General features: G+C 38.4%; 3 protein-coding genes across 3 annotated transcripts; 1 reads left to right on the top strand and 2 right to left on the bottom strand.

The window, feature by feature from the left end:
- The first annotated feature begins 423 nt into the window (after nt 1-423).
- LOC144641604 (uncharacterized) lies at nt 424-6,537 on the top strand. Its single transcript, XM_078500651.1, has 2 exons — nt 424-615; nt 5,127-6,537. Exons 1-2 carry the CDS (start codon nt 549-551, stop codon nt 5,612-5,614), a joined length of 555 nt encoding a protein of 184 aa, XP_078356777.1. The 5' UTR covers nt 424-548; the 3' UTR covers nt 5,615-6,537.
- Nucleotides 6,538-6,900: 363 nt separating this feature from the next.
- On the bottom strand, nt 6,901-11,465 carry LOC144641609 (uncharacterized). The gene is made up of 2 exons (XM_078500656.1): nt 11,329-11,465; nt 6,901-8,324 (listed from the first exon to the last, which is right to left on the bottom strand). The coding sequence occupies exons 1-2, from the start codon at nt 11,378-11,380 to the stop codon at nt 7,894-7,896; spliced, it is 483 nt and encodes a 160-aa protein (XP_078356782.1). The 5' UTR covers nt 11,381-11,465; the 3' UTR covers nt 6,901-7,893.
- A 1,899-nt stretch (nt 11,466-13,364) lies between these two features.
- LOC144641600 (uncharacterized) lies at nt 13,365-14,807 on the bottom strand. Its single transcript, XM_078500646.1, has 2 exons — nt 14,649-14,807; nt 13,365-14,055 (listed from the first exon to the last, which is right to left on the bottom strand). The coding sequence occupies exons 1-2, from the start codon at nt 14,695-14,697 to the stop codon at nt 13,541-13,543; spliced, it is 564 nt and encodes a 187-aa protein (XP_078356772.1). The 5' UTR covers nt 14,698-14,807; the 3' UTR covers nt 13,365-13,540.
- Between the last annotated feature and the right edge of the window lie 1,218 nt (nt 14,808-16,025).

Raw genomic sequence — 16,025 nt, 5'->3', positions numbered from 1 at the left:
AACACGCGTTCAAAGTTGTTTGCTTCCAAAGAAAGAATGTTAAACATTTAAACAAAGTTTTGTCAACATTATATCTGTGACACGCGTGATCGTGGGAAAAGTATTCTCCACTAAATTCTGTGTGAACCTGAAAGATGTATTGTCTTCCTAGGAGTTAGTTTGAACCACTAAATTAAACTGGATTAACCAAATTTTCTATTACTTTTGTTCTTAATCTGTTCATTCTCTCCAAGAAGATCCAATAAGCTCTTTTGAGTGTCAAACTGAATGAATAATTTGGAACGACCTTTTTACGGGTCATGAGAGTTTATTAGACAGCCGGATCCCGAGGGATTCACAGAAGGAAAACAAACCGTACCAATGTTTTGTGTTTTGACCAATCTTGTCGCTCTTGTGACGTCACGTCACAGTCAGGTCTATAAACATCCGTGATAAATTGTAATAATGCCACACTAGTCTGAGTTCAGTTCAACGGAAATAATCACCGCAGCTGGAATACGTAAAGCGTTTTCACGGACAAGCATCGACGAAGCTTGAAGCGGTTCAAGATGAAACTCAACATAGCAACTGTGCTTTACGCGACGATTTTTGCAACGATGTGCATTTCCAGGGAAGGTGAGACTAAATTAATAGTTTGCATTTTGTAACTGAGATAGGTTCAGTGGTTCAGGCGAGAAATACGAGTTGTTATGGTGCCAATACCTGCTACAAAACAATCGAATAAAGTCCATGATATTGGAAAATACCAGTTGTTACAATGAAATACATGTAGGATGGTTTCCAATCATATTAATGTACATGTTAAATTATTTAGGAAACATCTTGTCGCCATTTAATAAAACTCGCCGAAGGCAACGCTTTAAATAGAAAGTTCTAGCAACGACTGCAGACTGCTATATCAGCTTAACTAAATTAGTAAATTCCTTATTTTATTAGGAACAGTGGATTTAAATCGACAAATTGTAGGTCGATTTTTTCTTGTTTGTTTGTGATGCTTCAATATTGTTTTGTCGATTTTGTGGGTATAGCGGTCTCTGCGTGTCGAACATTTGGCAAATAGTTTGTTATGCTAGAAATTCTGTTGAACAAGCCCAATTTTTCAGAAAAATACGTGAATTGCCCAATCGAGAAAAGCTATGCCGAATAAAGTATATTAACGGTTGAAAGATTGAGGGAATCGCTTTTATTAATTGCTGTTCGGTGGTACATGTTATTCATATCTTGCTGAGATCTCTCGCTTGCCTACGACCTAAGTGCGGCTACAAATTCTTTCTCTATGTGCAGTGAGCCCTGATACGAAACTTTTACCAATCTTTTTCTTCTGCAAGAAAGTTGATTTTAGCTCATCGTTGCTTATTAATTATTATGATTAATGTATGAAAAAGATAGTCTTCTCTGATCACTTCGATTTTATATGCTTTTCAGACGTTTATTAAAGTTTCAATGTTATCGCGATGAGTGAGGGTTTAAAAATTTGAAATCTTTATGGATGGTTTGTTCTCAGCAAGGCGATTCTTGTCTTTTAAAGTGCATTTAGAACATGCGGTTAGAATCTCTTGAACGATCGTTTCATTACCAGCAGTATACCTTCTTGAAAATAATTTGCATTTTTTTCCATAAACGAAAAGCGAGACGTTATTAATGGCTTCGCTGCAAGACTCCGCTCGAAAATCAAAACAACCCTTAAAATTTAATACCGGTCTTTCAGCGGAAAGCTAGACAAGAATTTGATCATGTTAACCTTTAATGTTACAGTTTATCATTTTTCCACGAGACCACATTACACGCATTTTCAAAAGTAACACCGATTTTGTTTCAAAAGAGTGTAAGGGACGATCGCAACATGTTACTTTTTTTGATAGCGGAACCCCACTAAGTTTTCAAATTTCCATAGCTATTATCAAACTAATCTCGGCCTTCGCTTGGTTACTTGTTCAATACATCTGATCACGTTTTTAGTAGGTCTGAGTTTATTGCGTCAATAATGAGGACTTTCGTAAAATATACGTAAAAACTACAGAACTGTTCCCAAAGGTTCTATCTTTGTTGTTTATTTCTCGATCTTTTTCGAGCGTATTCGAGAACAATATAGAGCTGGTATCCCTCTGAGAGCCTTTTATCTTTTAGGCGAGGGTTTATGGAAATTTCAGTAACTTTGAACAATGAACAATGAACAGATCTATTATAATTTCAGCCACTTGAAAACAAAGCAACGCCACACCTCTGATAAGTATCCGAATGGGTTGAAGCAAAGATTTTTGACAATCATTTTGCGTAAGAGTAAGGAATGTCAGGTATTTGTTACCCACATTGTAAAATTCAGCTGCTATAACATCAGTTACCAAGCACTCACTCTAGCCAGAAAACATCAGTTTAACTTTCCCTAAATTCATTAGTGACAGACATCCGTTGTTTGGCTAGCGTTCAGTCACCCTTGCAAATAATAGAAAATAGAAACCGCCTATCTGCGATCAAAATAATTCTGGAAACTTCATTATCTGACTGAACCTGTTGGTATAAAATTGTACTCTTCAAAACGCCTTTGAACAATTCTAAAAATCAGGTTTTGATTTCTTCGAACGCAAATACGGTGGCTGGTGTGAACATAGAATTCATTAAACACTTGAAACGGGAATGTCTATGTTATGCCCTGAAGCAGTTAATTTATCATTTGCGCCAAGCAAGCAGAAGACTGTTCCCTTTATGAGAGAGTGACTCGACATGGCAGAAACCCATTCCACACTTGTCTCAAAAAGAATTGTGGGCTGCTGCAATCTGGTTAGACTGTTCACAGCTCTCTTTTTTTTTCGTATTTTTCCTCGAACGTTAAACGTGGGGGAACAATCGAAAAGAATTGCAAGAGCCAATCTGGTCGCGAGCACGTGGCGAGAACGGGCGACTTTAAACCTGCTAAAATTTAACTCGAATGATGTAAACCCAAGGTTTTGTTGTTGTGCCAAGGCTTTTACCAAGTCATTTTGTCCCTACATGTTAAATGATTAAATTTTAAGAATTTCCTTTAGCAATTCTAAGTCGTGCTTATGGACACAGAGTTTAGTTTTTTAATTTATCTTGTTCTTTTCAAGCAAAAACAATTGGGTTAAAACCGAACAGGCTTTATCCTTCACGGACCGTGTCATGGATTTTAGGCAAATTAAGACATAATAAAATGCCCACCAAATTGAGTGAAATATAAAAATAGCCACTTAAAACAGCGAAGGAAAATTTCAGTAACTACAAATACAAAAGTAGGTAGGATGGACAAAAATTGAAGAAGGTTAAAATTGCGATGCGGGTTTTAAAAAACCTTTTAGGCTGAACAGTTTTCAAATTAATGGTTCTCGTCTGTTTGTAACTTTTAATTGTAACGCCCGGAAGACATTTGTATAACAAAACTCAGAGATGGTGTTGTTATTATGAAGTAATTTCTTCCCTAGCATTAAGTTTCGTAGCGAGTATTTGGCGAGACATCATAAAATAGACTAAATTTAGCCGTGACACAGTCCCTTAAAGCCAACATTTTTTTTTATGTTTGCGGCTCGTAATCCGTCTCGACAACGTTCCCCAGACTTTAAGGGGTCACCATGCACCTAGAATATCAAGATAAATTTTATTGAAGGAAGAGGGGAGCCTTTATTAATGTAAGCTGTTTTTCCAGGCCACAACTTTAAAAAAGTCAGCCAAACTTTTTCAAGTTAAGATCTAAAGGTCCTGACGGCATCACAATAATATCACTTGTTTATAGCTTTAGTACACTGGCATAGTAATTTTTAACAAAACTGGACCACTATTTGTAGGTTTCCATACGTCTCAAGGCTCTTGAATGTTTGAAGTGAAGTTCGTGATAGTGTCTCTTTAACCGACTATCCATTTACCTTTTAGCGGTTTCTTTTCCTACCTCTGAGATCTTTTTCTACTTTAGTGAGCTATTGTTTCGAGTTATTCTTTGTCGGATTTGATAGTAGCTTTCGACATCGCTAAATTTCATTTAGTTCATGTACCTGGCAGCTACATGGTTGCTCTCACTTCACTCGGAGGGTCTGGATAGATATAGCAGAGAATTGATCATAACTTTAACAGTTAAGGTGGATTTCCACTGACGCGTAAATATTTACGTACGTAAAACGTGCGTAAAAAAAGATACGTAGGCAAATTTCCACTGTCGCGTAAAAAGTTATAAAAAGCGGTTCCTTTTTACGCGCGTTGAACGTGCGTAAATGCCCGCCATACTGAATTATCAAGTTGGTGAATAGAGTGCGTGACTGTCGGCCATATTGGAGAAGTAAAACAATAAGTTGTTTTTCCTTTGGGAAAAAATCATTAACATTTTTATGCAAATATCTTGTTGTTTGACTCTTCCAACATGGCTGCCATGAAAAAACTTTGTACCAAACGCTAGAAAAAGAAATGCGTGAATATGACCAAGAGGCATTTTATAAATACTTCCGAAAGACGCCATCCAGTAAAAGAGGATTTGAGGCGACCTTCCCGGATTCCTGGTTCAAAGTCTGAAAGACGTGACCTGACGCCAGGCGTTTTCTTTCACTACTGCGTTTGTGTAATTTGGTTCTGTAGCCAGTTCTATAGATTATTTCTTGAAATGTTAAGACTTTCTCGATGAGAAGTGTTTTTACATCTGAATGTTTTCCCAAGTAAATCGATGGGCGATTTAAAACAAAATGGTTTTCCACATGGTAAGTGGTGTCATGTGACGAAATCCAAAAGTATGATTGGGTAAATCGTTGCGTAACCGCAGACAGCCGCGAAAAAAGTTGAACTCGGTTCAACTTTTTTCAAAACCCCAAAATCGCTACGCGCGTAAACGTGCGCGTCACGTGCGTAAATACCTGAAAAAAAAACGTGGCACTGGAAATTGGACAACGTAAATTCAACGCACGTAATCGCGCGCGTAAAATTTCATTTTACGTACGTTTATAATTTTTACGCGCGTTAACGTGCGTAAACAAATACGCGACAGTGGAAATCCACCTTATTAGCTGAAAAATGACTCGTTTTTAACTGATAGCTGAGATTTGAAATCTGCAAAATGTACCCAGGTACTGATAGGTACATCCTATCATTTGTCGTAACACATTTAAGTTCAAAGTTCTGTATTTCTCTTGCAGCATTCGGTTCACTCCTGCGCTGTTATTCCTGTTTTGGATATGATGAAGATGGTCACGACAAATGCCACGTGGTGGGAGAAGTAAATTATGATCATAAAATCATAACATGTACATCAAATACTACTTGTATTAGCTTCACGGGTACATACGACACTCCGCAGATGGTAGGAAAGAAGATGAAAGCGGTCCCCGCCACAGTTCACGGTCTTTATTGTGGAAAACATGAAAAATGTGACATGAACGACTGTCCGAACTACTGGCGGAAAGATCTTGTTGCCAAGAACTGCGATGTGAAATGCTGCGATCCGCGCCAAAAGGAATGCTCGTTCCCGGTTCCGAAGGAGGGTGAAGACGCGGTGCGTCCAGGTGTGATCGGTGTTTCGGCTAAGGCCGGAGCTCGAGGAAGTGAAAGCAGTGTGGCTAGGGCCTCCCAGTCCATTTGGTTACAAGCCGTAAGTTTTGCCATATTTGGATTGTTCAAGTTGTGACTTTAAAAGTAGATAATCGCCGTTAATTATGGGGCCAGCGGACTCGCGTGTAAAAGATGGTTCATTTTAGTGAAGACGACTGATTGTCGCTAGCAGGGAACAGCGTACCCGAAAATAGTTAGGATTAAATTGCGGCACCAGGTTGCATTACAGTTGAACGAACAGAAACATTTTATAGAAGACACTTAAGCATCTTCTCAGCGGAGCCGTTACTTTATATTTATTTTTATTGTAGCCTTCTTTATATCAGCTGCCTTAAGCTTTAATTTAGTGCCTTACATTTTTTTTGGCTGTTTTATTACTCCAAAATTGTTTGTTTTACATCTGTTTTCCCAATTAAAGGGAACCTTAGCCACAGCGATTGGAAACAGGAAAAGTCTAGCCGAGCTTTTTTCATACTTTTAGTCTTGCCCGAGGTCATTTAACTATATATTGATTTTAAACATGTTATTAGTGTTAAGCTGAAGGGTTAAGACACAATAATTATTTTCTACAACATGTGTGGTTTTTCTGTGAAAATAGGAAATTGAAAATTGACGAGAAAATGAGAAATTTAATGGAAAAGCCCAAAACTAATCAAACAAGCGAGTACTAGAAAAGAGAGAGAAACCCCCATGCCTTAAAAGATCAAAGATGGGCTGTTTTAGTTTCAGTGAAACTTTGCAGGTTTCAGATAATTGACGTCATATTTATTCGAATAGGTGGATTCCCTGTAGAACGATCAACCAAATTGGTATTGGTATACATAGATTTCCTTGTACATAACGAATAAAGTTTGCAGATTTGAAAGCAAACATAGCTTATTTCTTATAGATAAGGCAAGTTTTGTACACTGTATTTTGTATTTAACATTGATTTGTACAACTCCGTTTAGAGCAAGGAATTGAAGCATTAAAGCAATGGCAAACATTTTTCAGAGAAAATTAGCGTCTTGTAAATAATCTCTTTGCGTATTTCCATCGTTTGCCGTTACACTCGCGGCATTTGAAACTTACAGCCAGCCTAGGGCACCCGCATCCAAGTGCCCTGTTCGAACTTGAATGAATTCGAACAGTTAACTAACTAAGGTTCGAGGGAGGGGAGGGCAGGGGTGGGGGGGGGGGGGTTTGGTCACAGTTATATACCCCCTATGAGAAAAGAAACCTTCGGGTATACGGGTTAAACCTTACCAGGTCGTAAAATGTGTTCTAATTAGCGTTGACTGGCGAAAAAAAAAAACATGATGTCCCGTCATTTCATCGCGAACCAGGTCGCGAACACCTTCATAATGAAGCACTGTTGCACTCTTTCATTCATTTGATTTTATTCGCAATTTGATCATTAGACTAATATTCACATTTAATACAAGTAATAAATTATAGTAAGTTCGTCCATGTCCTACGAGTATTTTATTTCTTAACAACTTATAAAAATGTAACAAAATCCATTTACACTCGGACCAATTTACGTACGAAAACTGGAAAAATTATTTACTAATTCATTCAGGCAATTATTACTAAAATGTACAATCTAATGAATCACAATTTTTATTGTTTCCTAATAACTTGCCTACTCTGAAAAAAGGCAATTCCGCAGGAACCTGTTCTCAAAGAGCAGCACACCCTTTTGGTCGCCAGAGCTTATTAACGGGGAAACCAGCGAAACATAAATTAAGAAAAATATCATCAAAGTGTAAAGTGAAATGGAAACTTGGATAAAGTGAAGTAAATGAAGAAGCGTTCTCAAGTTGAATTCTCGGAAAAAAAATTTTCTGAGTACCCCCAACGGGAGTCGAACCCATGACCTTCCAAGATTTCCGGTTGGACGCTCTAACCACTGAGCTATGGGAGACTCGTGGTAAGCGAAGTCATATTCTAGGTTCTTATGAGTGACACATGTCCTGTTATGAGTGACACATGTCCTGGGGTACTCGGAAAATCTTTTTTCTGAGAATTCAACTTGAGAACGCTTCTTCATTTATATCATCAAAGTATCATGTCAGTCTTTTCTCCTGTGCTACTCATGCACAGCACAACCTGAGTTTAAACTATTTTTTGCTCTTTTTTTAAGCCATCGAAAGCGGCAGAAAGCTATAAGTAAAATTGTGCCTTCTGCTATCATGATTTCCTGCTGTTTACTCTCCACAAAACTCCTAGCGTAAAAGTATATTTTTCGAACAACACAGAAGAACTATTTTATTTCCTAAATTATATAACTGGAATTTTTTAAAAGAAATTTACATCGCATTTCAGTAAACAGCAACATTACTTGTCTCACTTCTTTTCGCTGCAAAAGTCCGTTTACGGGAAAACAGCCCTGATAAGGCTTAGCACTATGCTTGCTGCAACAGAGAAGCTCACAGGATGAACGACGTCACACCCGCTTCGTGCTCCTTTCGGCGGACCGCCGGGTGAGCCCCCGCCCCGGGTGACGTTCCCCTCGGGGCAGAAATCCCCGTCGCAGCAACTCATCTGGCACATGTTGTAAGCGAGCGCTTTCTCTCCCATTTTCTCTGCAGCATGGCCCGAACAACGGCTGAACACACACTCGTCTTGTGAGGCGCACCCTCGCTGAAAGTACGTCACATTCTCCTTCAGCAGGCGAACATAGACCTGGACTGTCATGTTGCGGCAGCGGTCTGTTTCCCTTGGACACCGTACCTTCTTCATAAACTGAACACAATCCTCCATGGATGCGGTAGTGTGACATTCATAGCACTCCCTTGATGCGGCTGCGAAACAAGGAAAAGGAAAACTTAGAGATGAACATCATGAATTCCCCTTAGGAATGTACGTAGGCGACGAGAATAAAAAATAAGACACATTGTCTTGATGTAACACTGTGATGTAGCATAACTACTCATCACATACGGCCACATACATAACCACTTTTAGCTCGACAAAACGCCCAGTCAATTTCTTAAGGCCTGGCCAATCGGAGACACAAGTTAACGCAAGTTGAAAACTTGCGTCCACTTGCGTCTCCGTTTGGCCATTGACTTGCGATGACTTACGTTCACTTTGGTCGAGATTGAAATTGCAAGCAGGGTCAACGCAAGTTTTTCACCGTTTGGCCACCCAACGCAAGTCAATGCAAGTCTTGCTGTTTCAAGTATTGAATTGCAGCGCGTGCAGTAGCATTGAAATGGCTTTTTGACAATTTGCGTGCACATGCGAGCCAGGGCTTTGGTAAAGACGAACACTCCTTATATCCCGACCTCATTAGAATGCGTCCCAGCGTTTATATATTTTCTTTGTAAACTGATAACAACATTTATGTCAGAAGTGATAAGCGATGTTACCGACGCTGCAAAGCAAATATCCACCCCAAAGTTTCTTACCTGTCGGTAACTTTTTTTACTGTTATCACGATTTTAGCTATCGCTTTTTCGTTTTACTAACGCTCCAATATACAAAATACATTGTGTCTAGATACCCGGCAGCCGGGAAGTGTTTTCAAAATACTACATACCCGGCAGTCTGAAATTATTCTAGAATTTCCACGGAAAAACCAATCCAATCCTCCTCAAAACTATAGATCTTTGCTTAGAAATGCCAAGCGATTTCAATTATAGTTTTGGCTTTGTGTTTGAGGAAATTTTCGAGCTTGGGCATACTACAAAATCTTGATTCTTCGACACTTAGAAAAAATTCGTACTCTGACTCCGGTGTCAACTCTTATAGAATAATTTCTACAAAAACTGAAGTTGAAACCCTGCGAGAGTATTCGATATTTGCTGAGAAATGCGAAGCGATTCTAAATAATGTTTTGCTTTTGTTGTGGACGAATTCTCTTGGCTTCGGCGTACTATAAAATCCTCGACTCACGGGCACGGTTGTTCAAAAGACTAGATACCCGGCAGTCAAAAATTCATGAATAATCAATACATTCAATATCCACAAAAATGATCATTGAAACCTAGCTCCCGAGAGTATTTCAGTATTTCAATTTTCGGTCGGAAATACCAAGCGAGCCCCGGCTTTTACAATGTCAGTTTGGTTTTGCACAAATTGTACGAACTTCATGTGACTCACGGGCACGATTTTTCAAAGACTACATACCCGGCAGTCAAAAATGCTTCCCGTTTTTCCATCAAAATTTCCATTTGAACCTGCTGAGATGTCGGTGTAGAAATACCAAGCGATTTTCCAACTTAAGGCCTCAACAATTGCCTCGGCAAAGTAGTACAAAATAGCTACAAAACGCTTGAGCGTTCGGTGACGAAAGTCCGCCACCGATGTAACTTCCGGTGTGACACTTGAGTGGCGTGACAAAGGTGGCACGTGGTGGACGTGGTGTTGGTTTTCGCGCCAAAACGAACTCAGCGTTGGAAGCGACGAAGTTCTTCTGTGGGCTAAACGGCTTAGCGTTGGAAGCGACGAAGCTCTCGGTTTTCTTAGTTATTTGTAAGGTAAGTTAAACGTTTTATCGATAAGGTAAGAAACTTGAAAAACCGAAAATTGAAATACTGAAATACTCTCGGGAGCTAGGTTTCAATGATCATTTTTGTGGATATTGAATGTATTGATTATTCATGAATTTTTGACTGCCGGGTATCTAGTCTTTTGAACAACCGTGCCCGTGAGTCGAGGATTTTATAGTACGCCGAAGCCAAGAGAATTCGTCCACAACAAAAGCAAAACATTATTTAGAATCGCTTCGCATTTCTCAGCAAATATCGAATACTCTCGCAGGGTTTCAACTTCAGTTTTTGTAGAAATTATTCTATAAGAGTTGACACCGGAGTCAGAGTACGAATTTTTTCTAAGTGTCGAAGAATCAAGATTTTGTAGTATGCCCAAGCTCGAAAATTTCCTCAAACACAAAGCCAAAAATATAATTGAAATCGCTTGGCATTTCTAAGCAAAGATCTATAGTTTTGAGGAGGATTGGATTGGTTTTTCCGTGGAAATTCTAGAATAATTTCAGACTGCCGGGTATGTAGTATTTTGAAAACACTTCCCGGCTGCCGGGTATCTAGACACAATGTACAAAATATTGTCGTTAATTTATGCACATGTGCGCTAACAGTATTTGCATGTGGATCAATTCAGCTCAAGCGAATACAAAATATATTGTTTACAAATGAAGGCCCAAGCATTGGTTTGCCTGCTGTTTATTAACAAGAAAATCGTAGTTATACGTTTATAAAATCGATTTCTTTCCCTTTTCCACAGTTTTCGTAACATTCCACGTGGGACTGAAGAAAACTCTTGGAATAAATGTTAAAATATTCGATATTGTTGTTTCCTGGTTTTAAAAAAATTCAGCTCGTCGATCACGACACAATTTCACTGTTCAAATTTTGACGATTAACACGCGTTCCTCTTGGATGATGCCTTTAAGATGTAACTAAAAATGAAACAATAACTGTCTCTTTTACATGTTTGCTTCATTCATAACGCTGTTTTAGTTGAAACCCGCTAAAACATCGATCGATTTGTGTCCGTGACGAAATAACCAGCGTTCAAATCACAAAATATCATGTTTATTCCATGAAATAGTACGCTATAATCAGATTTAAATCTTAAATAGATTTTCTTGATTCTAGTCTAGTAATGTGAGCTTATTGTATTGAGAAAAACCTTCATCAGTCAGCCGTTAAGTTCGAAATTCTAAACAGCAGTTTAGAACACAATACATTGTATTTATGTAACAAGAGGTCACGCTGGTCGATCATTTTCAGTCTTCAAATTAAAAACACAAAAACTTACAACAGGAGCAATAAAACTCACCAAATGTTATTGCACATCCCAACAGAGCTATCCACAAGGCAATCTTTATCATTTTGGAATCTTTAAGGATGATTTAGCTTACGAGATTCTCGTTTCGCCCGAAAACGTTCTCTGTGTTAATATTGTAAACAGTAACAAGCTTGTGAGCCTGTTGACCAACCAAATTGCGGTCTCTCTGACAAGCATGCGGTACGTCATGCTGATAAACCAAAATCGTTTACCGTATTTTCTCGATTAAACGCCGGGCCCCGAATAAACGCCGGGTCTCCGAGCTACACAGTAGAAAGTAAGCCTTCCAGGCAATTATTCGAGGTGTAAATGCTTTAGGTATGATGGCAAATTACATTCATGTCACAAATAATGATTTAAAACCCTTGTTTAATAAACATTTTGTTCCAATAAACTGCACCATTTAAATAAACGCCGGATCCACGGAGCCAAGTTTGAAGCCAAGTGAGTTTCAAAACTCACCTGAGTAATGGTGTCCGTCTACCAATTTTAAACTTCAAATTCTAATTTTAAAAATTACATTAAAATCTTCAATATTTCTTATTTCTCTAAATTTTACTAATCCTTTAAGAAAAATTATCTACTCCCAAAAAATCACAAAAATCACCCAAATATTTACACAACACCGCTAAACATAGCACAGAGTTCTTGCATTGCTTAAAAAGCGAACGAGATATTTTCAAAAAACCCATGTCAAGCGGAAGAAAAAGAACTTTATGTTAAGTCCCGCCTTAAAGAATTGGAGTTTCCTAAAGGTCTTTAGAAATGTTTAAACACCAAAAACAAGCCAATTTGTGCTTTTGACGATAAAAATGAAGATAAACCTGGCAAAAATGCAAAATTATGCTAGCAATTCTTTTTTTGAGAAAAATTGTTAAAAATTGCTCGTTAAGCCAAATTATGCCAAAACAAAATGCTAGCAAAATCGGGAAATGCCTACCTAGCAAGATCAAAACTGAACTGACATTACAAAGAACGTCCGATCCGAGGCATTTTGAACTGAGATCAGCTGGTTCACCATTGGAATTTTACACACCCCCCCAGAGCAAAGTCGCTAGATATGTCACCCCTCCCCTTTGTAAAAACAAAAAAACAACAACAAATGATTTTAATAATTCTTTACTCCACCATCCCGGCCCCACTTCCTATCCTTTTTCCCTCCGATAAAGAAAGGACCCCCCTCCGATCACACCCCGGTCCCCATTACTTTCTTTCATGAGCATCTCTGGAACTGCCGGCGCCAATGATTACTTTTATGCGAAATGGAAAAATTTATCCGGTGGCCTGAAATTACTTTATAAGCTGCCTAGCTCGTGCATAAGAAAAGGACATGGGAAATTGGAAATGGGTGTCAAAATACGTAGTCTCCGTCACAGCGGTTATTGGTTTTTTTTTTTTTTTTTGCTAAGCGGTTATTCAGGTCTTCACTCAACGCGTCTCTCCACTGGTACATGGTGGAGGAGCGTTGCGTGATAACTAAAAATAGGGCTACGAAGACCAATCGTAGTCAATCGATAAACCGACAGTCGATAATAATCGAAGCCAATGGAACTGATATCGATTGCCTACAGTATATTCTCGATTTCTCGAACTTCCATGGGAAATCGAAAATTGCTTCGAGAAATCGTGGGTAAAAATTACGGAGAAGCTGTACTAGTACCAAAAACAGAACATAATTGTGTCAAACATGACGTTATATGAAAATGGAAAATATTTCAGTCAAACATGAAGTACTTATCGAACAATACTCGCGTTCCATTCTGTACATAAGAGGGAAAATGGTAAAACACACTTGGGTGGCTATTGAATTTTTTTTGGTCAACATTGCAAAGGTGTGTAAATTATATTTCCCAACATTTTGAAAATATTGGCCATTAAATCAGCTCTGGTCTACTTCCGCAGTTCTAGGCTCTGGATTTAGTGAAAATTCCAGCGAATTATACCGCCAGAACTGCGTTAAAAATAGAAAAATAGAACTGCGAAATACCAATAACTTCTGGGTCAGGTAGCAGTGACTTACAATTTTATTCGATCAGTAATAAGTTGATTTATACAACTTATTTTTTAATAGGAAATAACCAAACTCACAATTAACGTCGAGAACCTTTTCTGAGCCAACTCAGAGCGACAGCATAAGGAAGCACATGGTTAGCATTCAGCTATTTACAATATTTGCATAACACTTTGGACAGTATCAGAAATTCTACATCAGCTCAAAATTAAACAAAGCCAGCAGAACAACTGCAGCGAGAGCAACAGTCATGTGTATTGGTAGGCTAATGGATTCCGTACCACAACCAGTTGGTTTAGCCGTGGTGATAGCGTCTCCAGGTTGAGGAGAACTGGGTACTACAGTGGCAATGACTGACAGAGAAGGCCTGGAAGACGTGGCAATTGCAAGCAAAGGGAGGTCATCACTGTTACACAGGTCAGCGGTACAACACCTTGCAGTGCAGTTTGCCATGTTATGTCCCTTAAAAGTGTAACTTGTGTTCTTCATGTTGCACACCAAGCTTCCGGGATCGGGTTGTCCGCAAGCCACGGCCTCGCCACAGTCCTTCTCTAGATAAAGGACTTGCTCGCCACTGCTTTTAATGACATAGGTCTTTATTGTGATGCAGTGCTTTTTGTCATCCGAACATTTCTGGATCACGTGGTCTGTTACGCAATCGTTAAAGGTTGTTCCTGTTGGGCAACTGTAGCAGGAAAGAGCTTGAGCTGAAAGAAAGCATATCCGAGCGCTATATTCGTTATTCCTCAAAAGTTGCATTAGCCTGTTACATATTTCATTAGCCTGTAAGATATTTCACATGCCTGCCGCTTAGTTTGTATGTTTCTTCATATAGAGCTGGGTATTAAGCAAGTGTGTAGCTTCTTTTTTATGTACAACGACTGTTTGTCTTTCTCAGCGGCCAAATATTAAACTACCTTGCCGTTGTACAGCGCAGTAAGTCAAAAAGAGCGGTTCGGTTAACAAACGAAAACCACAATTTCATTTCATTGAAATAGAAATACTGATGTAAAAAGAGCACGTCCTCACTTTTTCAGTCTTTTTTCTTTAATTGGTGTTTTCGTTTGTTTTTGTTCGTTTTTGATATTAACTTTTTTCAGTTAAAAAGCAAAATCTTTCAAAATCGGGCATTTTACTCGCTTGCATTTCGTTTTTAGTCATATCTTTTTAACACTTTAACAAGAAATGCATTTGCCGCCGTTTGGGGAATCATTTACACTTTAGGAAAGCATAAGGTATGCGCATTTATATATAACGTAGATATAAAAAGACCAGAGCCAATCTGAAGGCAATAACTTACCTGAATAACTGGTGAAAAGAGTTGTGAAGGTAATAAACAATATCTTCATTTTAGCTATGGAAAAAAATATCCACCCTTCAGAATGGTTCTTACTTAAGACGCAGGACGAACGTAAACTGATCTCGCAGAAATGCGCAAAAAAGATCAACCTACAGCGCGTCTTCAACTCCCAATAAATCAATTCCTTATAGCCTCTTGTTCAATATAACTGTTGCATTCTATTCCTGCGAAAGATCGTTATTGGACGAGTGGCTACTTATCATGCTTATATTTGAAGATTCGTATAATGAAAATAAATAAAATCAACAGCGAAACGAGCCGGTTATGGAAACTAAAAATCTCTGAATGGATTTTCACCTGCCTGCGATACAAACTGGCTAATGAATCAATTTAATGACAATATGTATTTAAATTGCGCGTTGAACACTAAATAAAAGCAATATGAAGCCCTCCGAATTCTTTAGAAATTTTATGTAACATTTTTTTATTAAAACTCGCGTGCATTTACTCTTCACTCTGACACAAGGGAATGAAAGAAACCTTCCGACCAGTATTAGTTTTTTTTTTTAAGATTAATCTCATCCACCTATTTGCTTTTCTGTTCGCGATAAAACCAAATTTAACTCTATTTATCTCAACTTGGATATACAAGATTATGCTCGAATAATTTGTAACATGGCCTGCAGAATGATCACTTTATGCAGAATGCAGAATGTGCAGAATGATCACATTATGCTGGCAGACCAAGGCGATTTCAAGCATCAAAAAAAAAATTGCCAAACGATAAAAAATAAACGCGAAGTGATATACACATTTACAATTCGAAGCCCACCAGTGGCAAAGATTCCACAGACTACTTTTACTTAGCATTACTCATGGCCAGTGAAAATTCTAAACAAAAAAAGTAACAACTATCCTATATTATAATTGTGGTCCTTGCAGTAAAGAGTGAAGTTTTTTACGTCGAATCTCAGATGTCTTTTGAGCGTTGGAAGATTTAAGCACGCAGAGAAATACCTGAATTTTGTTTACGCGATCGGGCAAATCTAGGCTAGATTTTCAGCCTTTTTCTACTTGCTTGAATCAAGCCGAATAAAAAATTCGTACGGACCGCAATGCTGACAAGTAGAATAAATCATTGAAGTATTTTAATACTTCAATTTTGCTTGTTGAAACAAGCAAAATTTACTCAGTCAGGTTAAGTACTTTCAATTGAAGCAAGAAAATGTAACCCGAATCGTGATTGGTTTTCGGTTTTCTCCTGCGTTTGTCATTGCTCTAGTTGGACAATGTTGCATTTTTTAAAGCAGTCATAGGACTTACAAACGCAAAACAGAGCCAACACGCGATTTTTGTCGCCCGTTGTCGACAAGCAAT

Source organism: Oculina patagonica, chromosome 2, assembly GCF_052425735.1.
Source record: "Oculina patagonica isolate OP01 chromosome 2, crgOcupat, whole genome shotgun sequence".
Lineage (NCBI taxonomy): Eukaryota > Metazoa > Cnidaria > Anthozoa > Scleractinia > Oculinidae > Oculina > Oculina patagonica.
The sequence above is the reverse complement of the archived record's forward strand: the minus strand, read 5'-3'. Positions and strand labels throughout refer to the sequence as shown.

Coding starts and splice junctions, on each gene's coding strand:
- LOC144641609 (XM_078500656.1), bottom strand. CDS start 11,380: ATGATAAAGATTGCCTTGTGGATAGCTCTGTTGGGATGTGCAATAACA. Junction 8,325..11,328: donor GGGATGTGCAATAACATTTG/GTGAGTTTTATT, acceptor CTTGTTTCGCAG/CCGCATCAAGGGAGTGCTAT.
- LOC144641600 (XM_078500646.1), bottom strand. CDS start 14,697: ATGAAGATATTGTTTATTACCTTCACAACTCTTTTCACCAGTTATTCA. Junction 14,056..14,648: donor TCTTTTCACCAGTTATTCAG/GTAAGTTATTGC, acceptor GCTTTCTTTCAG/CTCAAGCTCTTTCCTGCTAC.
- LOC144641604 (XM_078500651.1), top strand. CDS start 549: ATGAAACTCAACATAGCAACTGTGCTTTACGCGACGATTTTTGCAACG. Junction 616..5,126: donor GATGTGCATTTCCAGGGAAG/GTGAGACTAAAT, acceptor TTTCTCTTGCAG/CATTCGGTTCACTCCTGCGC.